A 26351-nucleotide genomic window follows, 5' to 3' on the forward strand; every position below is an offset into this window, starting at 1 on the left:
AGCGTGTTTGTCCCATGAACCGTCACTGACTCTCCTTCCAAATCAACGGTGACAGTTCCGAGCTGATGTGTTCCTTCAGCCAGTCCCATGGCGCTCATTGCATCCGTGACAGTGATAAATCCTTTGAATAAATAAATTTGTATTACCGTTAGGATTGCAGGAATGAGCCATTTTTATTGAAGCAGGATGTACGTGGATTCCGTCCGCGATAATCCCATAATATATCCTTTTAGAAAAGAGTGTGTTTCCGAGTAATCCAAAAATGCTTGGATTTCGATGATGAAACTAAAATACAGAATTCATTCAACTGGGTTCATCGCATTGAATAAATGAGTAATCAATGACCCTCCATTGGCAACAAAATGAAGAGCTTCCTTCAATGATGCACTTGAATGTCCTTAGAGTTCACCACAGAAAATGGGAACCAATCGAAACCACGACATTCTTTTGAGTAAAGAATTCAAGCGTTTCGTCGGGACAAAGTTCGGCAGCCACAGTCACTATTGCCACGTTGGAGAGATCTTCTCCGTACGTCTTAATCACGGTCTCGAGATCAGCTTTTTCGATCACCAAATCTTTACGATGAGCGCCTGCCTTATTTTTGGCGATGAAAGGGCCTTCCAAATGAATTCCTGAATTGAAGAATAATTTTAACCTAAAATTCCGGCTCCGTGGCTTCCACCATTTCTCTTAACAATTCGCGGAATCACCTTGGCTATATATTGACCTGCAAACGTATTTGTAGGTCTCTAATGAAGATGTCACTATTGTTGGACAAAAAGAGGTGACTCCATGACTCAATAGAAATTTGGAGACCTGGTCAAGTTTGCCGTAGTAATCCGGGTGTGGAAAAGAGAAATCAATTCCAATAGCGCCTTGAATCATAACTAACAATTACCATTTATTTGGATATCAATAAACCCTGGGCAAATGATTGAAGACAAGCAGTCGATTTCTACATCGGCAGACTTTTTATGTTTTAAAAATAAAATTTTTGGATTAATGATAATTCCATTTTGTGTATATAAATCTCCTTTTTGAATTTGTTTGTCGTGATAAATTAAACAGTTTTTATATCGAACGACTTTGTTATCATTCATTTTAAATTGTATCTACTCTGTATAGTTCTTAATATCTTTAATCCAATTTTTATAATTAAAATGCTAAAATTTAAATAAACTATAGTTATCATTAATTAGTGATTTTTCTCCTTTTAGAACAACTACTCCGCTAACTGGTAGATCCCGATACCTCTATTGTAGTAAGAAAGAAGACTTTTCGACAAATCAACTGGCATTCTCAGTCTCTCTCTTTTCGCGATAAGACGATTTTTATAATTTTGAGTTATAATTTTTGTATTTAATTAAACAAAAAACTAGAGTTTGATAGAACGACTAAAAATCGTTAACGATAAATTATGAACAACTAAAAATACATTTCATAGTAATACATAAAATATATTTTGAATAAAACGGCGACATGGTTGTGCATCTCGCTTCAAGGGTTGGATTCGGAAATTAATTCTAATTGATGGGAATCTTATAAAACTGAAATGTCCGAATTCCATTTTATGAGAGACATTTTATTCCGAATAAAACTGACACCAGTTACTTTAAGAAAAGTCGTCTTCGGTCAAGTAGAGGTGCCAATTTTAAAATATTTCGTAATAGAACGAGGAGTCAAAATAGACAGCGGAAATATAATTTCTGATAAATTTCTCTCCGAAACTGCTTTGAAAAAATCCGGTTTTTATTTGTATTTATGTTCCAGATGAATTTAGACCGAACTAAGCATTGAGGATGTTATAAAAATAATTTAAACCAACAAAAGGGTCCGCCAGAGTATAATTCGAGCCAAATTCATTTTCGAAATAAAAAGAAAAAAGGCCTCTCGTAGAAAGAATACGAAAAATATATTTATTGGATCAGGTAGGCTCAATTATCCATAAGTCATGTGTAATTAAATTTTGAGAAGATACATCGCTCGCAAAAAAATTGATCAAAAGTCAAAATAAAATGAAGAATAAAGATCTTTTTTAGAATAGTAATATCAATAACACTACAATTTCAGGTTAAAAGTGAACTCAAGGTAAAATTCTTACATTCTCAATTGCCTTTTAAAAAAGTATTCAAACTAAGTTTTATATAAAACGGGAAGGAGGTCGTGAAGAAATCTCAATGCTATTCTTTTTTTATTTTAGGAGCTACAGAACATTTTAGGCGAGGAAAAATTACAAGTGATATGGGGAAGATGTCACTGTATAATGAAATTGAAACATACTTTTTTTAGAATAACATTCTTTTTGTAAACATAATTTTATGTGCTATTGACGGCGCTGCTTCTACGATTGGCAAATAAAGAGGATGTTTGGCATATTTAAAATGTCGCGTACCATTTATTTTCACAATTACACCGGCAACATTTAATTGCCAATAATTTTGGAGGTCGTCTTTTTAATTCTCTTTCTGTGAGAATTTTATTAAAATACTAGCTCGGCAGCTTGCTTCGCTCACCGCGACCTAGCTCCTACGGAGGGTCTGTTTCATCAAACAACTATAACTAAAATAAGTCAAAATTTGTGGGATATAAACATACTCACCTCTATACTTCCATGTTAATATCGTCGCTTCTATTACGTTAGTCACCAAATTTTTGATAATTAACCTCTTTCCGTTGCATAATTTAGGTGGCACAAGATTTTTTAATTTTTTGCGTTTTCATTTTTAGATTTTGTGGTATCTTGTTTCCTGTTTAGTTTTTATTTTGTTATTGCTGAGCGAGGGGAGTTTTTGATACACAAACAGAATAATCAAACATTCCAATAAAACACACCAATCAACACATCAATTAAAAGGATAGCTACAATCGACAGAGAAGCACCAGCCAAAAAAGAGACACGCAAAGAAGAACCGGACAACATAATGTGAAGTTAAGCATAAACAGTTTAAATTAATTACCTTAAGCTGAGCTTTCTTGTCTTCAGCTTCGTTTTTCCTCCTTCGGTTATCTATTGATAAAATTATTTTTGAATAGTTAAAAGGATTAGGAAAAGAGACATAGCAAAAATAAATTCTATCTTAACGAAAAACTTAAATAAATAGTTAATATTTTTACGAAAATTCTTCTAATTGCGCTGTCAATTGGTGGTCAATTGTGTTAATGATTGTGCTATTGTGGTTATAACTTTTAAGATTTTTTTAAATCTGTTAATTGTACACTCTGTCGAGTTTGGTGGGAAGGTTTAAAGGACCTCATTATCTGAGTCGAGGACATGGGTGTTGTTCGTGTTGTTCATTTTAACTAAAATCTAGAAAATATATTTTTTTAATTTTTTAGGTAGGAAGGTTTAAGGGACCTCGTCGTTGAAGATATTCTTGATATGTTAGTTTTTTGAATGGAAGATTTTTGGAGAACCTCAACATTTTTGGAAAAAAGGATTTTGACAATTATAATCGAATAAGATTTTGACAATTTATTTGTACTTTGCCATTTTAAAGTTGGTGACCGCAGACAGACAGACACACACCATACCATTTTATTATTAAGATGATAAAATGGACATCGATTTGTTTACTTGACTGAGATGCTTTTTGCAGGTCTTTGGCGTAGAGATCCATGAGCATATTTGTCTAGTCTGTGAACGTAGCAGCCCGATAGTTTTCATTTTTTTCAGAATCCTAGTGACTTGGTATCGGTTTTCTGTTAGGATGTAATTTGGGTGTTTAGTTTTTTTAAATATTTAGTCGCAAAACTCTGTATCGAAGTACAGGATGAATTTGTTGAGATAAAAGAGTTATTTTTAAATTTAGCGTAACTAGATTTTATTTCACAAATTAATTTAATTACTTTCGGTAAAAAGTTATATGAGTCTCAAAGAAGTAGGGAATTTTTATTTTTATTTGTGAATATTTTATTTGCAAAAATAATAGATTCTAGACTTTCCTCTGGGGACAAAACTGACCATTTAATGAAAATCTGGATTCTACTGAATTCATAGTCGTTGGGATTTTACAACAAGACAATGTCCAACTTGGTTTAACAATTATGAAGATCAATAATGATACGCCCTACGAGATCAATGTTAATAGACTAGCCATCTTTGGAAAACTAATAAAACCAAATGAAAATTAAAGTAACAATTTATTTTATGAAGATTTCAATACAAGATTTCCTTGTATCTCTAATATCTATTTAGAGGGAGAAAAATCAACATTATTCATTGCAATGAGGCAACTGTGTCATATAAAGCAAAATTTGAACTTTATTGTATTAATTTTGAACGTAGCAGAGGATAAGAGAAGCTCCGGACGCCTCCCTCGACATAGTCAAGCGAACTCCAGAAACAAGCAGAAGGAGAAACGATCATCGAGAACGGACATGGCTTTTTCACGCATATCAATAGCCATCTTGCGTTTTTGGGAATTGCCATTCCATCTTATTCTCTGCTGCTAATTAATTACTCGTTTTCTCTGCTTAATATTTAACAATTTACATGATTCTTTCTTTTTAAACATTATGCATTTTTGTTTAGTTAAAAAATGTTAAACGTAACAAGTTATCATAATTACCAAATTTATTAAAAATACAAAATATTCTTGAGGACGAAGATTTACAAGTTTATATACAGTGAACAAAAATAAAAACTGAACATGCTTTTTCTTATAATTTTACAATGGGACAATATTATAAATATGTCTCAAATTTATTCAGTTTTTTTAAGAAACATATATTTATGCACTTTTTATGAAATCGAAAATTCAAAACCAAAAAAACCTGAACAAATTTAATTTACTTAAATATATCAAAGAAAAAGTTTTATTTTTTAAATTCGTTATGCACCCAAAATATTTTTGGGAAAGAGTTATTTTCAGCGATGAAAATAAATTTAACATGTACAATAGTTATGGAAAAAATTTTGAATTGAGAAATTGCAAGGAAAAATTTTTAACAAATAATGTGACAAAAACAGTAAATTTTGGTAAAGGAACTATTATGGTATGGTGTTCCATAAGCATAAATGGATTCAGTAATTTGGTTTGGATAAAAGAGAAAATTGATTGAGCTTTGTATGTTAACATACTAACGAATAATCTTATCTCATTTCTGAACAAAATAGAACCTAAAGATTCTATTTACCAACAAGACAATGATCCGAAACATATTTTGTAAATAGCAAAGCGCTGTTTCAAGTAAATAATATCGAATTGCCCATGGCCTGCACAAAGCCCAGATTTAAACTTCGTGGAGAAGGTTTGGGCTATTATTAAAGAAAAAATCAAATAAAGAAAATTTTTGTAAAAGGAACATATATTTGCAGAAACATCATCCATTTGGAATGAACTTTAAACAAAATCAAATTCCCTAATCTGCAGACGAAAAGTTAATTTTGTGTTTTTTGATAAAAAAGAATGAAAAGCGTGGTAAATGATATTATAAAGTACAAGTCATTTTTATTATGGAGTACATGATTGTTTTTAAGTTTCAGGAACGATTAATGGAATAGCTTTAAATACAGAATTTAGATTATCGAGAAGTGTGATTATGTTTGTACTTTAATGTTTATTCTACTTTATGTAAAAACTACACGGATTTATTGTTATGAACAAATCACAAGATCTTTGAAAGAGTAATTTTCTACCTGTAAATAATTTCTGTCATTTATTTTAAATTATACATAATTTATTATTTATCAATAAGAAAGTTAAGAATTTTTTTAAATAATAAAAATTATAATTGTAAAATAAATTATTTAAACACGTTCTAGAATGAGCGATGTTGTTAAGTATTTTGTAACATATGCTTATTTTATAGAAATGAAAAGGAAAAGCCAATTCCAGAAACTATATTAAAAAACGTAAAGCTTATGAAAAAAATCGCAAACAAGAAAAATTTCTAAAAGCAGAGAGAAGACTAGTTTCTTATTAAAAAATAATAAATAAATTAGAAATTAAAAGAAAATAACAAAGCAACTCTAAGAAGGGCCAAAAATTTCTTTGTGAGTTACAAATCAATGGAAGATAGTAAAAGAGCTTTTTTCCGAAACGCTAAAAAAGAATCTAAAACCTTAGTAAAGGATGAGAAAGGTCTTGTTTTTGTAGCTCGAATAAAAAAGTATTATATTTATGATTATATAAAGTTTTAAAAAATGCCCCTTAAAAACGAAAAAAATATTACAGTTACTGCGTTTGGAGAATGTCAACGATGGAATGTTTTTAAGTCTCAATCGACCAACAATGCTCATACTTAAATTTGCTCAGTCTCACATTGTGTGGGGGAGTCCTTCCCTGACGACTGTCCGTAATCTTCTATATAAACGTGGTGCTGCAATGGTTGACGACAGAATTGTTCCTTAACTTCGAATGCAATGATTGAGGAGTCTTTGGGTTCATTCGAATTTTAATGTTTAGGTAAGTTTGATATATTGTGCATGGAGGATCTCGTTCACGAGATTTACTCGGTTGGACCTAATTTTAAAGCAGTAATTACTTTTTTGGCTCCATTTGGACTGATTTTACCGCGTGATAATCTCCTTAGAAATCCAGACCATTTTCGGAAGAGTTTTCCATTTGGTGATCAGGGAGAAGCCATCAACGAATTAGTTGAGAATATGATTTAATTTTATTCATTACTTTTTATTATTAAACTTCATTTTTTTAATTTAATCAAATGGGAAGGAAATAATGAAAACGCTTACGAATAAATTACTATTTCACACATTTTCACACGTCGTTTTTTTGTGACTTGTATCTAGTAAAGAAGGTGTTCAGAATTTTTTTGTTTTTGTTGGCTTCTATAAATTTTGTAAGAATTGTATGATATAAAGATACAATATATTTTGTGATGATTTCAATCCAGTTTCTTAAGTGCAAGTAAAATAAGTTCCCAGGTATTGGATCCGTTTAAGTAAGAAATAAAATATATACTGAATATTTTAAAGTTTCGAAAAAGTCCCACTTGATTAATAGTTAATTTTATCATCTGTATTTTTTAACATTTTAATGTTGGGAATAAACTATATATTGTAAAATCTGTCGCCACAATTTTTGCAAAAATTAATTTTATTCTAAGAAGTCTCGACAAATATTTTTTGCTTACCACATTTTAATTTTTTGATTAAACAATTTATTCAATAAACTCATTTTTATCACATTAGACGTAACATAAGCAAGTGCATAAGATTCTCTGTTAGTAAAAAGCGTCGTATTATTGGCTAAATCTATCGAAACTAAAGTCTAACGACGATAAGATCGATAATTACTAGGGCAATTTAAGTTAAAAAAGTTAAAAATATGAAAATGTGTATTTTGGCTTAAAAGTAAAAATAAAGTATTTTTTAAATGAAATAGTTACTTATTAAAGAAAAAAATAAAGTTAAAAAAGTTAAAAAAAATTTTTTTATAAAGTTAAAAATTTTAACTTTATTTAAAATAGCGCGTGGGTGTTTAGTATGCCAAGAACTGCAAAAACAATGTATTTTAAGGCAAAAAAAATTGTTATTGAATATCCGCTGGAGTTTTTATTACGAGAGAATGGCGAGTTGCAATGTCAACTTTGCTTATGCACAGTCAGGTGTGAGAAAAAGCATTTTGTGAATTCTCACCGAGAATCGAAGAAGCACTCAAATTTATTAAGTTTTTACAAATTAATATAATTTTTAGAGAATAATTTCTATCAGCCTTGTTTGGACGAGTTACCCAATGATGACTGGTCAATGCAAGTCACTAAAGCATTTATTCAATGCGATATACCCTTGCATAAATTGACTATGCCTCCTCTAAAGAATTTATTCAAGAATACTTCTTTGCCTCTTCCTTCCCAATACAAAGCAAGAATGTGCGTTAAACAATTGAAAACTGAATATATTGTATTATTTCAAGAAAAGTTTAGGTTTATGAATATATAATTTTTTAGAAATCAACTTGTATTCGCCATAAGTGACGAGGTCACTATTCGTAGTCAAAAATTTGTTGCAGTTTTAATGGGGATACTAAAAATCCCGATAAAACTTATTTGATTTCTTTCGTAAAAATTGATAAAACTTCTACCAAAGAAACAATTATTCAAATTGTTGACGATACGATTAAATGCGTTTTAATTGAAAGACAAAATTTCCTTCTCCTAATAACAGATTCCGCTAAATATATGCTAGCAGGTTTTAATTTAACATATAATTATAGCTGGAAAAGTTCTTAAGCTTTTATATCCAAGGTTATTTTACGTAACTTGTGTTGCTCATCTGATGCATAATTGTTCAATGAAAATCAGGACTATTTATCCTGAAATTGATTCTCTTATTGCATCAATTCAAGCGGCAATAACAAAAAATAACAAGAGAAAACGACTATTTAATGAAATTGGAATTCCACCTCATGTAGTTTTAACTAGATGGGGTACTTGGCTAACTGCTGCATTTTATTATGCAAAAAATTTAATACATGTGATAAACATTTTCAAAACAATTCCTGATGATGGAATCATTGTTCAGGCTGCAAAAAATAGCCTAAGAGATGAATCTCTAGTAAAAAGCTTAAGTTCTATTGTTAGAAATTATTTGACAATTCCAGGTAAAACTAGTTTAATAATAGCAGAATTATTGTGCAAATTTGAAAGTTCTCACTCCTCAATAGAGTTAGCTTACAATGAGCTAAAGAATTTAAAATTTGACGACGAATCAGATATAATTGAAAAATATTTGAATGAACGATTACAAAAAAATGATTTATGTCAAATTATAAGAATGACAAATTCATCAATTTCTCCTGAAGAATATTGTATGCTTTTAAAGTGTCAGCCTTCATCCTCTTCCATAGAACGATGCTTCTCTCAAATTAAAAACTTTATGAGGGATAACAGAAATTTTAATATTGAAAATATAGAGAATTATGTTATATGTTTGTATAATAAATGATTCTTAAGTTAAAATTTGTTAGGTTAAAAATTTTTGTTTTATAGGTTAAAATTTGGTTATTTTTAGGTTAAAAAGTTAAAATTTTTAGGTTAAAAAATCGAAGTTTTTAGGTTAAAAAAAAAATTGCCCTAATAATTACCATAAAACGAAAAGATTCTCTCATGAATAAAAATTAAAAATTCTTTAAAAAATAAATGAAACAAATTCTTTGACAGAGCTACGTACTTCACTTCTTTTACTTTTTAGGAATATATTTTCCTCCGAGATTATTAATGCAATTGGAAGTGAATTTTTTCGACTCCTGAGAAGATGTATCAGTTAGGAAATCACCCATACTCTTGCTTTCTTCTGAGCTTTCTCGTTGAAAGTTAGGTACGTCGCGGACTCACCAAAAAGATGATTCCAGAGAAAAAACGTTTTTTTTCAGATGGCACCTAATCTTTCCCTATCATTGTTATCGAGTTCGACTGGTTTCAAAATTGATGGGAATTTTTCTTATCTTTTTATTACTCAAATGAGAATAGATCGATTTAAGATTACTATTATTAATTTGTCATGGATACGATATTTATAACGATATAAACATAACTACACGTACTAATATTAGTCATGGAGTTTGATTTGCACAGAAAAGATTATAACGTTGACGGTGATATTCGTGAGTTACAAAAACAAATAAATAAAAGAAATCAGGTTAGTGATTTAATCTAACACATTACAGAATGCTGAAAACAAATCAGCCTTATTTCGAGAAATCGAAAAGCTAGACATAACCTGTATTCGTAAAAGCTTCACGGTGGCCGAGCTAACTTCAGACGAGTTTATTGATATTTACAAAACCTTGATTGAACATTTCCAAAATCAAGATATACAGAACTCGTTAAATTTAATTAAAAAAGCAATAACTATTTTTATATAGTTTAGTTTATGAAAGATAATCCCGGTGTACAACTTGAAGTGATAAAATCTAACAAAAAAGAAAATATTTTACATATGGCACTAAAATATGAATTGAGAGAAGTCGCAAAATATCTTATAGAAATTGGAAGCAACAAACTCCTCAAGGGAAAATTTAAATTTCTAGTTAGTATAGAAATAATAAATTTAAGTTAGATAATATTGAGTCTAAGCGAAATGCATTTCATCAACTTGCAATTTCCGGTGACGTCGAGCTCGCACAAGCATTAATAAATAGACTTTCTAGTTGCGACGTAAAAAAAATATTGGAAATGGAAATGCTCATGGAATCAGAAGGTCAGCGACCGAGGAGTCTAAAACCAATACATTTGGCTTGTTATTTCGGAAATTTAAATTTCTTGAAATTTCTCGTGAATTTGAAAGTGAACATAAACAGCGTAAACAGCAAAAACGACACCCCTATTCTATTTGCAACTAGAAACAATCACATAGACGTTGTTCAGTATACATCTGATAACTATTTTAGATTTCTTTTGCGAAATAAAGCATCAGTTGATATTGAGAATGACAAGGGGTCAACGCCACTATACTGGGCAGTGAGATATCAATATGAGGATCTAGTAAAGTTGCTTGTTTGCGATGGAAAAGCCATGGTGTCAACTAGAAGAAAGTTAGGCTTGGAGACTCCAATAACGATGGCCACGTCTTTGGGAAATTTGGAAATCCTTAAAACTCTTATAGAGAATGGAGCTGATGTAAACACAAAAATAAAATATGGAATGAAACCCATTCATGTCGCTGCCTATTTTGGGCATTTAGAGTTGACGGATTACCTAGTGAATTACAATATTTCATTGGAAGATGACGATGATTTTGGTAATACGCCTCTCCTTATCTCCGTTCAGCAAAGAAAACTTGATGTTTTTGCACATTTGCTCACTTTGGGAGCAAACGGCTCACATCGTAATAAAAGAGGAAAAGATGCGTGGACATATGCAATGGAATTGGAAAATGACAAATACCTGTTGGTGTTGTTAAAGTTTTATGGACACTGGATTGAAGAAAACAAAATTGCTCGATCCAGTGGAACTTTTTCAGGTTCGACGTACCCTCTTCATCTTGCTGCTTCTAAAGGAGCAACAAAATATCTTCGAATGCTGTTTGAATCTAAATTGAAATTTAACGAAAAAGATTCTCTCGGAAATACTTTTATTCATACGGCTGCTTTCGCGAATCAGGCATATTTTATCTCGACTCGTTATTTAAGCTTTAGGACAAAATATTGACCGAGTTTATCAATTCTCAAAATATCGATTTAAAAAATGTTGACGGAAATACTCCTCTTCATCTAGCATTTATTTCTGGGTCGAATGAAGCAGCATCTATTCTTCTAAAAAAGTCAACTTTATCAATTAAAAATAAAAACGGCGAAACAGCTCTTCATTGTGCATTCAAATCAAAGAAAACAAGCAAAGAATTGCTCGAAACCCTTGTCGACCAATCAGTAAAAATGAGTTCGTATTTGGTCATTGAAGAGCCTGATAGTAGTGGTAATACTATTTTACATTTGATTTCCCAAAGTGGAAGGATAGAACTTTTTAATTTTTTCAACTTACTAAAAATAAATCGTCAGAATAAAGAAGGAAATTCAGAATGCACGTAGCACTGATGAATGGAAATTTGATCCTATTTGACAAAATATTAACGACTTCAACACACAACTTGATCTTAATCTTCAAAACAAAATGGGAAAATCTTTACTTCATATTGCCGTGGAAAAGAATTATAGCTTGGAACTCGTGAAACTGATACTAAACGGTGCCAATTTGGCAGTTCAAGATTTAATTGGAAATAATGTCATTCACGAACTAATTTTAATGGCATCTAATGGAAAATGTGCAGAAAGTGTTCATTTATTTAGAGAAATTGTATCTCATGCAGTAGAATGGTGGTGTCTGTACAAATGTGTGTCCATTCCCGACCAAATATTACCTATTTATAGAATCTACAAAAAGCATTCTCTTTCATTCCTAATGTATGAAACATTTAACGTACAAAATATGAATCCGGTAATATATGCAGCTTCCCTGGGTTCTGAAACTATGCTTAGAGAGTTTCTAAACTTGGAAGGTGTAAACAAATTCACTTGTACCGATTATATAGTCTATGATATAACTAATATTTCTCCTAATACAAAAAGAATACATGGAAATATGAAAACAAAAAACAAAGTGGATACAAAGTCTTTGTTATATTATGTTACAAAACTTGACGATTTATCTGTGGCGACAAGAATTCTCAATATTCAGCCTATATATAAAGTTGCCAAAAACTACTGGAATCCATATCAAAAGATATATATTTTTTTGCTATTGATACATCTAACGCATATGAGTTTATACAGTTATTACGCGATCAATAACCTTCCTAAAGGCTCAAACAATTATTCTTCAAATTTGCTATTTTGCTTATTTTTAATTTGGCCTGTTCTTATTTCAATTTACAATATACTGAGGTTGATGACTTCAGTAATTTCCCGTTCCAAAGGAGCCAAAGAAAATTTATTTAAAAAAAGATATTCAAGTATTGTTACTTCAATGGCAATCGGAATACTTAGCTTTTTTGTTTCATCTTATTGTACGTCAATTTTATGGTCTTCTACTGCTTTTATTTGGTTCGGCTTATTTATCAATAGAAATGAATACCAAGTCCATTTTTTGGCGTTGACTTTAATTTTAGGATGGCTCGATACCTTGCATTTCACGCGTGGATTCCAATCTATTCATCATTTTTCTTTGATGTTAAAAAGCATGATTATTTACGATATATCCAAATTTATAATAGTCTTTATAACCGTCCTTATTGGATTCTCTTTCACAATTCGGACACTTACTAGAGAATCAACGGTCATCTCAACAACGACTGAAAATTCTTTTGATTCTATTTTTCAAACATTTTTGTGGATGGTGGGCATGGGGGATTTCTTTTCATTAACAGATCTTGACGGACTCAGCAATAATAAAGGACTTTGGGTTAAAATTTCTTACATATCGTTTATTATTTTTGCTGGGGTGATCCTCTTAAACATGTTGATAGCAATGATGAATGAATCATACACTGCTTTTAGCCGAGGACTAGGATGGAAAGTAACCAATTTATTTTGTTCTTTAGGTAAGAGCCATAAATTTGCAATTGAATTGGAAAGTGTAACAATTTTGTCTGGAATTCTGAACTTAATTAAAACAAATAACAAACAAATCACGCGCTAAATGAAGATGGAAATTACTATTTGTATGTCAGACCATCTTCATTAAATAAATGGCATCAGCTTGGAACAACTAACTCTTTGGAAGAAAATGTGAAAATTCTTGCAAATGGCCTTAAGCAACTAAATAGCAAATTTACATATGTCGAGAATGAACTCCAACGAATTTCTAAAAAAATATTTCAAACTGATTTAAATTCTAACTAAAGATTTATTAAATAATTTTATTAATTAAGTGGAGTCTTTTATTATAATTTCGTTGAGACGTCAGGAATACAAAAAACTTTCTACTCAAAGCCTGCTCCGCCACATCAAGTTACTTTTGAAGAGGGACATTCTTGTAAATTTCGACAGATTGAAGAATCATCCTTTACTACTTGTCCAAATCAAAAATTCAACAATAATTAAGAACTCGTTAAAAAATTAATTAGTTTTATTTATGAGAAATGTGACTCTTTATTTCTTTTGAGAGTTGAAAGAAAGAATAAGTGCTTTTGAAAAATCACTTCTTTATACACCTCAAATCAAAAAAGAACGTGCTTGGTTACGCCAATACAATTTTTCGATCAAAATATCAAAAATTTTGGACAGCTTATAGGAAAATAACTGGAACTCAAACGAAGGCTGAAGTAATTTGCTTGCGACTTCCGGGAGGATCCCTGTCCAGTCAAAAAAGACTACCAAACTTTTCCGCAATCTACTCGCAACTATCCTGAGCCTCTTTCAGCAAACTATGCAAGCATATTGAGACTTCGCCCGATTACTGATTCTGAGAAGGAAAGCAATAAGGACAGTCAAAAATGCGGCCACAGAGTATGAGGAGTATTCCAATGGCCTGTTTTAAGCACCTACCAATTTTTTTGGTGTCTTTGCCCACAAACCTTTTCAATTCCTTCCTGAAAAGAGAATACGTTACAAAATCATATAAAAAAACTGAATTTCAAATGATTCAAAAGAAAAAATTAACAAGAGGGATGGTAGAGAGTCAAACAGCCGTCATAGTATTCGAAATAGATGGAGGGAGTACGCAGAATAATTTTATACATTTGAATACAAAACATAGACACCTCATCGTGGAACGTTCTCGATTTTTCTAAACCCCAAAAAATAATCAAGACAGTGATTTTATATGGGCAGTAAATGAATTACCTTGCAAAAAGGCTCCTGGGTCGGACAATATTTTAAGACCATTCCTTTATCTGTAATTACAATCTTATGCAAGAAAATCTGGAAAACTTGCATTTAGCATTCGGAATGGAAGAAACCAATATTTGTTTTGTTGCCTAAAAAGGGTGAAAGCAAAGTATGTTCAAATTACCGAGCAATTGCTCTCATACCTCACGTTAGCAAAACACTAATTTCAGAAAGAATTCTATCCATTAATCAAGCTGGTTTAGATGTGTTAGTGGTACGGGAGACCAAATCTCCAACCTCCGGTGTATTATGGAAAAATTGCGTGAATCTCATAAGTGTTTTTACATGTGTTTCATTGACTATTGGAAGGTTTTGGATTGCATACTTTAAGATAAACTATGGTCTGTGCTGGAAGAATTTTGAGTTCCTCGTCATCTCATATGGATAATTAAATCTCTATACAGACAAAAAGAGGCTTGTATTGACTCCTTATGGAGATAAAGATTGTTTCATTATCAAGAAGGGTGTCAGAAAAGGCTGTATTTTATCTCTCCTTCTGGTTAATATTTACATCGAGAAAATTATAAGGGAGTTAAATTGCGGAAATAACATCGGAATCAAAATTGGTAGCTTAAACATAAATAACATCGTTAAGTGGAAACAGGGGATGACTTGAAGCAGTTAATAGTAAGAGTAGAGGAGAAAAGTTCCACATCTGGTCTTTTTCTAAATATGAAAAATCAAAATAATGGCAACCTGACTATCTGGAAAAATGAGAGTTATTGTCAATAACAAAGAAATAGAATGTGTTGAAAGCAATATCTTTCTGGGTAGTCTGATAAGTAGAGATGGTGGTTGTGTCTCGGAAATCAATAGACAGATGGCTATTCTCAGTACGATGATAAAACTAAATTGAATTTGGAGTAGGAAGGATGTCTGTCTCAAGACAAAGCTAAGATTTGTCAACGTAATTGTATTTCTATTCTTCCTTTATAATTGTGAATCGTGGAAATTGTCAAAAGCAGACAGCAGTAGAGTAAATTTATTAGAATTATGATGCTAGGGTAAACTTTGGAGCATGGTATATTAAAAAACATCTTGCGCTTACTAGAAAGACAAAACAAGGAAGATCAAAATTAAGTTGGATATGAAAAGTCGTTAAAATAGCCGGACATCATTTTTGGTGATTGTAGAACTGGTTAAGGACATGGATTCGTGGATGGATCTGATCAAAGAATTGGTAAGCTCAAAAAACCGGTGACAGTATAATCCAGTTTTATCTAAACTAAAGATTTGGTCGGGTTTGTATTTGATGGAAATTTCGTTAAATTCTGCAAGAAAGGATTCAACGTTGACAGATTTATTTTTTGGATTTTTCATGTAATTTACGTGTTCTGAATCCATGTCTCTTTTTGAATTTATCCAAAAATCCATTATAATTTTTAAATTACTGAGTTGTATCTCTAACCTTTTATCTCTAACCTTGTCAACAAGATGGAGTGATTTTTGAGAATATATCCTTTTTGATATAATGAGTATTCGTACTCACAATTCTAGAATTATTAACTTGGTTTACAAAACTGGTTATGCATTCTTCTCCAAAAGGCATGTTTTCTGTCCGTTAGTTAAATGAAATCTAGAATGAGCCATTAAGCATACGCGATGTGTGCAGGCTTAAATTTAAATAAAATATACACTGTTAGTGAAGGCATGTATCTAAAATTACAAAATAAAAAGACAAAGAAATGAGAGATAAAATTTGAAAAAATGCATCGACGTGAATATAGTAAAGCCTTCTGTATAAGACCAGAGACCTAAAAGTCGATATAAATCACATTTACATCACAGAAAATAATTTGTGTCAGCCAAAAGAGTCATACAATATTTGGTTCAGAGTATCCGATTTACAAAACTAAAATGAGAATTATATATACAATCTCTCGAGAGAAAGTAAATTAGTAAATATGGACGGTCAAAGAATAGCAATTGTGGCCAATTTGTGAAGGTCAAGTGTATATTGATTGGTCTGATTTAACCTAGACTATAAAAAGCGAGGTATCTGTAAAAAAAAAATTTGAATATTTTTGAGCTGAAATATAATTATTTAATCAATAAAATAATGGTATATCTTAATTGATCTGGGTGTCACCCAGCTCATGGAAACATAGAGACTGTCGAAAAAGACCGGGAGGACATAATGCGCAAAAAAACTCTGGCCTCCGCTGCTCTAAAAACTGTAATGAAGGACTGGCTACAATATTGTCTTATGCATACCTCACTACGCTCTAGAATTTACAATTCCTTTGTAAAACCCGTCTACATTTCCGATACCGAACTAAGGAATCTTGGCTCCTTTCACAGAAAACGGCTTAGTATCTTAAATGGGGTACACTGGCCTTAGAAAATCAACAACTCATGTCTCTACAGACTGAGCAACTCAGCGCCAAGGTTAGGGTTAGTCAACAACTCTTTCCTCTACAAGATCAGCAATTTGCATGGAGAAAACCCTAAACAACTGCGATGACCTGGACGAAATCGGCCCAAAACCGCGGAAGGTGGTAAACGATGGTTAAAAAGGGCGTATCGTGTGTGGCAAGTATGGGAATATGATTTATTCTGTTCCCGTTCCTACGGGAAGTGCTAAAATAATAATATCTTAATTTTTATATGGAATAAGATTTATCAGTTTTTTCCGTCCTGAAAACAATTTATAATTATGATGATAGATAAATCGTAGATAAGATGTGGAATACGCTAATCTGCATGTTTGTCTTTTTCTCGCTCACAAGTTGCATTAAATAATCCCTTAAATATATAGACCAAGATGTACCCTGCACACTCCGACTCAATGGTTAAAATTAGTTTTTTTATATAGAAATAGAAGACATTGCTAATATTCTTCCATTATGTTAGTAACAGTATTTATAAATTATTTGTAGCTGAATGTGACTTCAACTTCATTCCTTACCGAGGTTACCGTGAGACATAAATTTTATTTAGTCGGATATAGTCATTTCAAAAATTTTGATATGTTAAATCAATAAATGTTGCTTTAAGATCTCTGTACTTTAAGACGTAAAGTTTGACATTTTTACAATGAAAAAGTGAATAGTCACTTTATCATTAATTGATCAGAAATCGAAAAGATAATGGCTTGATTTACTAGCGAGAAGTAACGTGGCAACTGCTACGAATGTCGAGCAAAGTATTTTGAGAATCTTAAAAAGTATTACGTTATTTGCATCCCAGATATGAAAAAATTATAGAACGAGGGGCTATTATAGAGATGGAATAGAAAAAGAATGGTGGGAATAAAAAACGTAGAATGGAATCTTAAAAAATGAAAATTAAAAGTTTTTGAGTAACTGTGGTTAGATAAAAATCGACTTGATAAACTTTGAACAGAATCTCGTAATAAACTGGAGAGGGAATGACCCTGAATCTGAATCAATTTTACTAAATTTTCACATGGACGTTGTTCCAGTGTACAAAGTATTAAATATGTAAATTTAAAGAATATTTCAATTTTTATATGTCTAGAATAATTGAAGTTTCAATTATGTCTAGATTGTTAAGGTCAATAAGAAGAACTGATGGCGATCCTGTTTCCCCTCACTATTGCTTGGGACACGTTCTGGAGGAGCCATCTCGTCTCCAGAGGATTGTGTGTTCTCACGGTCTTGAGACGTCTAAGTGTAAATTTAAATATTTTAAGAAGAAATTGACGTTTGATCCATTTAGTGCAGAAATGGACAATGACGGGAACATCTATGCACGTAAAAGTCAGGTTTAAATATATTACAAATGTGGCTAGGATATGAAATGGACCTGATAAACTTTGAGCAATTTTAGGCTTATAGCACAAATTTGGCTAAAATTCATTAAAAATGACTTTAAATGAAAAATTACTAAGCATATTCTAAATATATTCTAGGCTGACAATTAATTAGTTAGAAGATTGATACGTTAGTTAAGTATCCAAGACCTAGCTGATTACGTCAGGCATGATATTTTTTTTTTATTTTTAAAAACCACAGACGGGTAAGCCAGTTAATTATTATAATCCCCGTGATCGCCGATCCAAGCGAGGGAGATCCTACTGAAAGGTTCGATCCTGCCCGCATGATCGGCCTGAGACGACGATGTCCCAGGGTCTGAGTTCTAGAAGTCCTTTTTTCTGTAGGCATTAAGTGCCTCCTGAGCGTTTCCATATCCGATTGGAATTTCCAACTGGCATGGTGGACCCCATAACGCCACGCTAAGACCGGAAGGAAGATGAGAGATCCCCATTTTCAACTGTGTCGTGCCAGAAGTACTCGTTGCCTCGAGGGCAGGGGAACGGCATGATATCGCTTATTAATAAATATAATTTTCATCTATATTGTAATTAATAAATTTAGATCGTCATAAATTAGAATGGATTTTATATTTTGTATTCGATAAAAGCTATTTATGTATTTCGATAGATTACACTTGAATTTCAAAAGTCTAGTTAATGATCCAGCAAAAATAAACTAATAAATTGCCAATAAGTATAAATGACACGTTTTATTAAATTTTGCTGCGATTTGACACGTTTTATTTACTGACAAAATTTTATAAAAATGAAACTAATCTAAAAAATTTTTTGAAAAAAATGAGTTTTATCAGTTATGACGAAAGCTATTACTGATCAGTTCAGAAAAAAATATAATCTACAGTAAATAAATAGTTAACCCTCGGCACTTAAGGACTTAATAGAAGCAAATTGGTTGTACAATATCACCGCGAATAAACCCCAACATTCGTACCATTATCAGCCCTCTATTGTCTGTACTCAGATGTTCTGACACTACTAATGGTACAAAAGTTAAAATATATTATTTTTCACCCATATAATGTGCTAAAAATCAAACTACTGAAATGGTAGCTGAAAATCAAAACTCTTATTTACGTCATTTTAATACAAGAAAATTTTTGCTAGAGAATTTAGTTAATTATAGTTTTAATCGTATATAGTAGTCCCTTATAAATCTTTTTGTTAGCTTTTTTGGTTGCTTCTCTCATAGGCAATCTTGTAGAGAAGTACACATAATACCTATTAACTCGGGTCTAATCAATTAACTAAGTTTCAGGTAATCTGTCTTTTCAATAAACCCACTGTTATCTCTATATGATTTATTGGAACGTGCTACAGGATTTTTAATGGCTACCGGCCTTCTACAAGTTAGCAAGACTAAAGTTAACAGACCAAAACAAAACACCAATGTGGAATATCATTGATAAACTAATAAAAAAAATCCCAACTGACTAAAATGATGAAGCACCTTAAAACCTGCTGGAGTTTTTTTAATTTTTGACAAATAAATTGACTTATATTTAATTGTTTAAGTCATAATATAAATTAATAATTTGTTATAAATAACTAATTAATTAAATGGTCGATGCATTCCGTGAATATCTGCGGTTTCCAACAGTTCAGCCAGATCCTGATTATGGTGACATTTTATTAATTAGAAAGCACTTTCAGGTCCTGCAGTAAAATTTCTTTCTGATTTAGCCCTTGGAATAGGGCTCCAGCCTACTGTTTTAGAACTTCATCCAACAAAACTGATTCTCGTAATAAAGTGGGAAGGAAATGACCCTGAAGCAGAATCAATTTTACTGAATTCTCACATGGACGTTGTTCCAGTGTACAAAGTATTAATGTGTAAATTTAAATATTTCTAGGAGAAATGGACGTTTGATCCATTTAGTGCAGAAATGGACAATGACGGGAACATCTATGCACGTGGAAGTCAGGTTTAAATATGTTAAAAATGTGGCTAGGATATGAAATGTGTCACAATTCAGTATTTTTCATTTTACTGATGTCAGATATTTAGAAGCTATCAGAAATCTCATTAAAGAAGGATATGTTCCTCGTCGAACTATATACGTCAGTGTAGTACCGGGTTTATAATTTTTATTTAATTTTCATCAGATGAGGAAATTGGTGGACTGACTGGAATGGCAATGTTTGTGAAGAGTGAGTATTTTAAGTCTCTTAACATTGGCTTTGCCCTTGATGAAGGTGTTTTTTATTATTTCAAATTTTAGGAATCGCATCACCAAATGCGACGTTTTCGGTTTTTTATGGCGAAAGGACTGTAATGCGTTTGATTTTTTGGCCTCAATGATTTATAGCATTCAAATTGACGTGCCAGGGAAATCCAGGTCATGGGTCACTCTTTTTGGAGAACACTGCAGGAGAGAAGATGGTATTAAATTTTAATTTCTAAAGTACAGGCAAACTGTCTTGCTGCAGTGCAATCTTTTCGCAATAATGAAAGACGAAAACTTGAAGAGTTAATATGAAACTGTCAATTTTAGAGACCCCGCCTTGACACTGGGGGACGTAACAACTATTAATTTAACCGTTCTTGAAGGCGGCGTACAGACAAACGTTGTCCCTGCTACTCTTTCTGCCAGTTTTTTTCTGATTTAAGCTATTTAAAAGCATTTGATTTACGAATAGCTGCAACCACGAACTTTATTGAAATCTGTGATCAGGTTTTTCCTGAAGCTGAAAAGAATGGAATTTTTATCAATAAAATATATGTTTTATTTGAATTTTGGTGATATCTGACAGGACAGTGAACAAATTCAACCTTCGTCGCTTGATTCGCCGTTTTGTAAATTGTTCTTTTCTGCTTTTGATGAACTGTGAGTTTTAATCCATAATTGACTTAAATTACATCTTAATTTTAAATGATTTATAATAATTTTTAGTGAACTAGAAACACGGGCTATGATTTTCCCGGCAGGAACCGATGGAAGATATCTTCGCGGAGTACATGATTAAATCTAATAATAAACAGGCTGGACTTCCAGTCCTCGGCTTTTCCCCGATGAATAACACCCCTGTGCTTCTTCATGACCATGATGAGTATCTAAACGTTGATACATTTTTGCGAGGAATTGATATCTATCAAATCATTCTCCAAAAAATATCAACTTAATCTAATTTAATTTGTCATTTTTCTATTATCTCGATTTTTCTAACGATAATTTAAAAACTATTCACAAATGATAAAAAGAATTTGATCATTATCATTTTCGTATTTAATGTATTTTTTATTTAAAAAATGCACAGATATTTAGGTTCATTTAAAAAACGCGTTTATAAGTCAGCACATGTAGTTTTTATGCAAAAAATCGGTATTTAATCTACTTTATTTTTAACAAAATGTAGATTAACAAATTGCCACTTGAATCATTAAAAATTCGTAGAACAGCGGTTCTCAATCGTTTTCCCGTAGAATCTCAGAATTGTCATGTGATATCCTGGAGCAATTAATTAAACGAATCAATAAGAGTAAATGCAGGATAAGCATCCAATTGGACGAGTCAACTGACATTTTTAACGTCTGTCAGCTTGTGTCCTTTGTTCGCTTTGTTGATGATGTGAATATCATTGATGACCTTTTATTTTGTTTGGAGATGGATGGACACACTCGTGGAGAGGACATTTCTAATATTTTTGACAATTTTATGAAGACGAATAAAATCAAATGTGATAAAGTTGAATCTATAGGTGCACTGATGATGCACCTGGGATGATTGGTCATCAATCTGGACTTGTTACTTGTATAAAGGATTTGGTTTCTGATATTGTTACAAGAAATTGTGCATTGCATAAATATGCACTTTGTTTAAAAACTATGTGTTCGTCGTTATGAGCTCACTAAACACTATTGTAAAAGTGATAAACTATATTCGATCTCGTGCACTGAATCATCGAATTTTTCAAACTCTTTGTTGGGAACTGATCATTCCATACTACTTTATCATTCTAAAATCAGATGGCTTTCAAAGGGAAAAATTCTTCCGAAAATTTGTGAACTTTCTCCTACAATATCTTTGTTTTTACGTGATAATATGCAGCATGATTGGGCCGGTCAATTCGATGATTTTACTTTTAAATCGAAAATGTATTATCTTGAAGATTTTTAAACATTTTAAATGAGTTTAATTTGTCAATGTAGGGTGACATTATGTTTATAATGCGTTTAACTCTCTCAACAGAGAGAAAAAATGTGACACTCCATTGACAAATTAAACTTTTTTGACCTGATTCAAATTAACGGATAACTTCAAATAGTATGACCACTCCAAATAGTATGACCCTAAAAAATATCTTCATTTTATTTAAGCAAATATTTTTATTTTCGTATATTCTAACTAATAATTTCTCTTATTACAATGCTACAATTTTGAATTCTATTATAGGGTTTCCCGAGCTTTAGCGTCGAAAGGAAAAGCATTAGTGTTGACCATCCAAGCATTAGCGTTGATGCCTCAAACATTGGTGTTGATGAATCAGAATTAGTGTTTTTTATCAAAAATTAGTGTTCACGCTTTAAGCATTGATGTTAAAGGTAAAAAAAATTAGCCTTTAAAACGCATATAAGGAAGCATTGACGTTTTTAGAGAATTCAAAACAACATTTTATTAATTAATCAAGGTTCTATTCATTATTTGTTACTTTCTGCTCAGCAAGGGAAACATATCTGAGCATTTTTCGATATAAAAGGTCACAGCGTTCAACTATTATTTAATCCATCTTTTCACAAATCCATTTTCAACTCCGATTCGGTCGTGAGATTTTCAGATGTCATTAGATGCTTCCATACAGAGAATACAATCTCTATGGGATTCATGAAAGGACAGTATGGTGGTAAATATTCAATATTAAATATCATAAATGATGGATATTGAATATCATGATTTTAATGCAAGTATTTCTAATCAAGTTTGATCAAAAATTCTTTAAAAGTTTTCCCATTTAAAGAAAAATTGAAAATTACATGGAAAATGATTCCATAGTTATTCATTGCCGCAAAACAGATATGTTTCTGCTTTTTCGACGTATTGCTTGTGTAAATAATTCAATTAGGAAGAATAATTTTCACCACGAGATTTGCTGTCAAAATCTCCGGATTTTCTCCATTGAAAAAGTATTCGGGTTATGGAGGATTGTGGTATATTTAGATAGTCACTTATTTCTTTGTTAGATTTTCCATTAATTAAATGTTCAGCAATCAGTTTTTTGGTTAAAAGAGATATAGTATTTCTTTTTTGGTCCATATAATAGCTCTGACTCTAACACGGAATTCACCAAGAAACGTTAATGCTTGCTTCAAAAGAAGAAGCGGTTTAAAATTTAATGTCAAGTGCTTTTACATTAATGCTTGACGCGTGAACACTAATGCTTGATGCATTGACACTAATGTTTGCGATTTCTAAGTTCAAGATTTTAAAACTTCATAATTTAGCAGGTTTTTTAAACTTGACTAAGATTGGCACATTTCTAAGATTATTTATATGGGAACATGTCTCGTTATGCTAGTTGTGTTAAGAGAAAAAATTGATTTTATTAATCGTTTATTTTTTGATATGATTTTACGATTGAATAATTTTACGACTAAATACTGTAGCCATCCAAACAGTATGACTATTTTCAAGAAATTTTTGGTCATACTATTTAATAATATGACTCGTACTATTTGGAGTATTCAGTTATATAATCGTTTTTTAAAACGTGTTTCATAATATTTTTAAATTTGATTAAATAATAAATTTATTTATTTTTAACGTGTTAAATTCTCGTTGTGTGCTATCTATTGTGTTATTCTTAATTATTTTATTTGTATGGCAGATGATGATTCTTAAGTCAGTCATGATTCTGATATAAGGATGACTCTTATTTACTGATGCCGGATAACATGTTCTATTAGAATAAATTTTGTATAACTGAGTTTTATGTCCCGCTGGATATTATACCAGTAGTTATTTTTTAAATAAATGGACATCGCAATACCTCGATATGGTGCCAAAATTTCCGTCATTTTTACCATCTAAGACTTTGTCTGTTAATGAATGTAAAGTTAACGTTTTTGCACGTTTCATTTGTTGGACTAATTAAGGACACCACTTTAATGTTGGAGTTAAAAATAATTATGTTCATAAAGTAGCAAACTAAGTTGGCTGTCTTCCAATGTAAGACTCCCATTAATCAGAGTAAAAGTCTCAGAGTTGAAAATTTTTCGGATTTGTTTGTATTATTTGTTAGATTAATGATCTCTTAATTTCCCACTAATGGCTGATGGTACAGGACAAGTCAGCAGACAATCCACATTGTCGGTTATCGTGGATGCAGAAATCCAGTCCCCAAAACACATTTCTAAGACAATTATTTTCGAATCCTTACAAGTAACTCACTGAGGGACATTTCACTATTGATAATAAATTCTTGTATTAAAATAGTGATCAAAATAGCGTGTACATACATTTCTTATTGAGTAAAATTTATTAGATATAATTTAAAGTAAGTTTATCTTGATTGTTAAGTTTATCGAACCAATGTTTTATTGGAATTTGCGATTTTACTGAGTACTGTTTCTTAGATATAGTCGCCTCAAATTTCTCCTATATCAGAATTATGTTTACAAAAGAATCGTGATGGATTTTGATCTATTTTACTAGTCAATTAATTAATTAGAAAAAGCATGATTTTAAATCCGTTAGAAGAAATTATGTCTTGAAAAATTCCACTTAATTGTAAAGGGGCGCGATCTGGACTCAGTCTGTAACAATTTTTTACGACCTGCCTGTGCGGGAATTTTGTTGATGAAAAAAGACAAATACAAACTCTCCTGCAGAACAAGTTTCTTCAAGTTTCGTAGAGACTTAAAGATTTCGAAATCGTGTCACACTGTTTAGAGTCGCGAAATTTTCTCACTCAGTTACAGTCTATCAGCCTATATTATAAAGGAATAAAAACAGAGTGGAATAACTATTTTTGCAATACCAAAAAAGTATACACAAAGGATTTTTCTGACTATTTTAAAACGATAGTGCTTTAAAAAATCTCATTTACTGAAAAGCCACTAATTATACAAAACTCTTAAAATTGAACAAATATTTGTCAAATAACAATTTATCCAAAGAAAAAAATCAATAAACTGAGATTAATTATCCAAAAATATCCATAATGTCCGAGTCGCCTAAAGATTAATATAACAATGGCGTCAAACTGTCGCTGGAAACTGGAGGTGGCGCCTTCTTTGCAGTCTCAGTAGGGGCAGCGGGTGCTTCTGTTTCTGCTACGGGAGCAGCACCAGTAGCAGAGGCAGGCGCAGCGGAAGTAGATACGCCAGCACATGATAGCATATTTGAGCCTGATTCGTTTAGAAATAATTTCATCCCACCTTTATTAATAAGGTTTTCGAACGAATCAGCTTTCATTAGAGACATAAAATGATTAAGGGTTTCTAGATCTACATCACCACCGGCAGCGTTAATAATGGCAGAGATTTCATCAGATGATGGTTCATTATTTCCTCCAATTTGAGCTAGAGCGTATGATGCCAAATACTTCATATCACAAAGGTTAATACTAAAGCACGTTATTGTTTTTATATTAATTAATTTAATTCATTCTAAAAATAATAATTTATTATAACAAAAAAAGGAAATTACAAATACAGAAGTTATACCATTGAAAATATTCGTTTATCGGATGGTTACAGGACAGCTGCTATTTCTTTTGTTTTTTATTTTTTGCCGTTTATTCTATTAAGATGAATTTGACTTGAAAAAAATTTCCACGAAAAAACATTCAGAAAATTCGGCGAGCATCAAACGAGACACTCTCCTGAATCCTCTTAAGAACAGTTGACTGCATATAAGCCTGTAGAGACTTATCTACACCAAGCTGTCTTAAGTACCGCTTGTGGTATTTTGTGACCAGTCTATTTCATGTCATTCCAGCCATACTTATTGCAGAGCAGAAGATGGATGGACCTCATCACCTCGTTATGTCTCCATATGTAATCATTGTAAAGCATACTCCCGCACTTCGTGGCTAAATGGTCAACGGTCATCGCCTTACTTTTACAGTGGTTACACTGTTTCTGTTGACCATTAAAAAAGTTTTCTTCCTGCAAATATGGAAACAACCCTTCTGATCGGGGAGAGTTATTCCTATATTTCAGCTACGTTGATGACCACAGGTTGTCCAAGCTGCTAAAGAGAGTTTTGTGAAGGACTTTTAAGTTCATCTTTTTAATTAGGGATTCCCTCTGAAGTTTGATCAACTATTTC

The 26351-nt window shown here is 31.7% G+C and overlaps 2 protein-coding genes, 1 long non-coding RNA gene and 1 pseudogene across 3 annotated transcripts; 3 read left to right on the forward strand and 1 right to left on the reverse strand.

Annotated features, from left to right (window-relative positions):
- The first annotated feature begins 10137 nt into the window (after positions 1-10137).
- LOC115229403 (serine/threonine-protein phosphatase 6 regulatory ankyrin repeat subunit C-like) lies at positions 10138-11112 on the forward strand. Its single transcript, XM_029799762.1, has one exon. The coding sequence runs from the start codon at positions 10138-10140 to the stop codon at positions 11110-11112; it is 975 nt and encodes a 324-aa protein (XP_029655622.1).
- An 8529-nt stretch (positions 11113-19641) lies between these two features.
- LOC115229404 lies at positions 19642-21205 on the forward strand (annotated as a pseudogene).
- LOC115229411 lies at positions 20710-21037 on the forward strand. The gene is made up of 3 exons (XR_003883326.1): positions 20710-20804; positions 20836-20909; positions 20976-21037. It is a non-coding gene; the product is annotated as an uncharacterized LOC115229411 (long non-coding RNA).
- A 3964-nt stretch (positions 21206-25169) lies between the features above and the next one.
- On the reverse strand, positions 25170-25644 carry LOC115229378 (60S acidic ribosomal protein P2-like). The gene is made up of 3 exons (XM_029799741.1): positions 25457-25644; positions 25283-25426; positions 25170-25252 (listed from the first exon to the last, which is right to left on the reverse strand). The coding sequence occupies exons 1-3, from the start codon at positions 25626-25628 to the stop codon at positions 25221-25223; spliced, it is 348 nt and encodes a 115-aa protein (XP_029655601.1). The 5' UTR covers positions 25629-25644; the 3' UTR covers positions 25170-25220.
- Between the last annotated feature and the right edge of the window lie 707 nt (positions 25645-26351).

Source organism: Octopus sinensis, unplaced genomic scaffold, assembly GCF_006345805.1.
Source record: "Octopus sinensis unplaced genomic scaffold, ASM634580v1 Contig12563, whole genome shotgun sequence".
Classification (NCBI taxonomy): domain Eukaryota; kingdom Metazoa; phylum Mollusca; class Cephalopoda; order Octopoda; family Octopodidae; genus Octopus; species Octopus sinensis.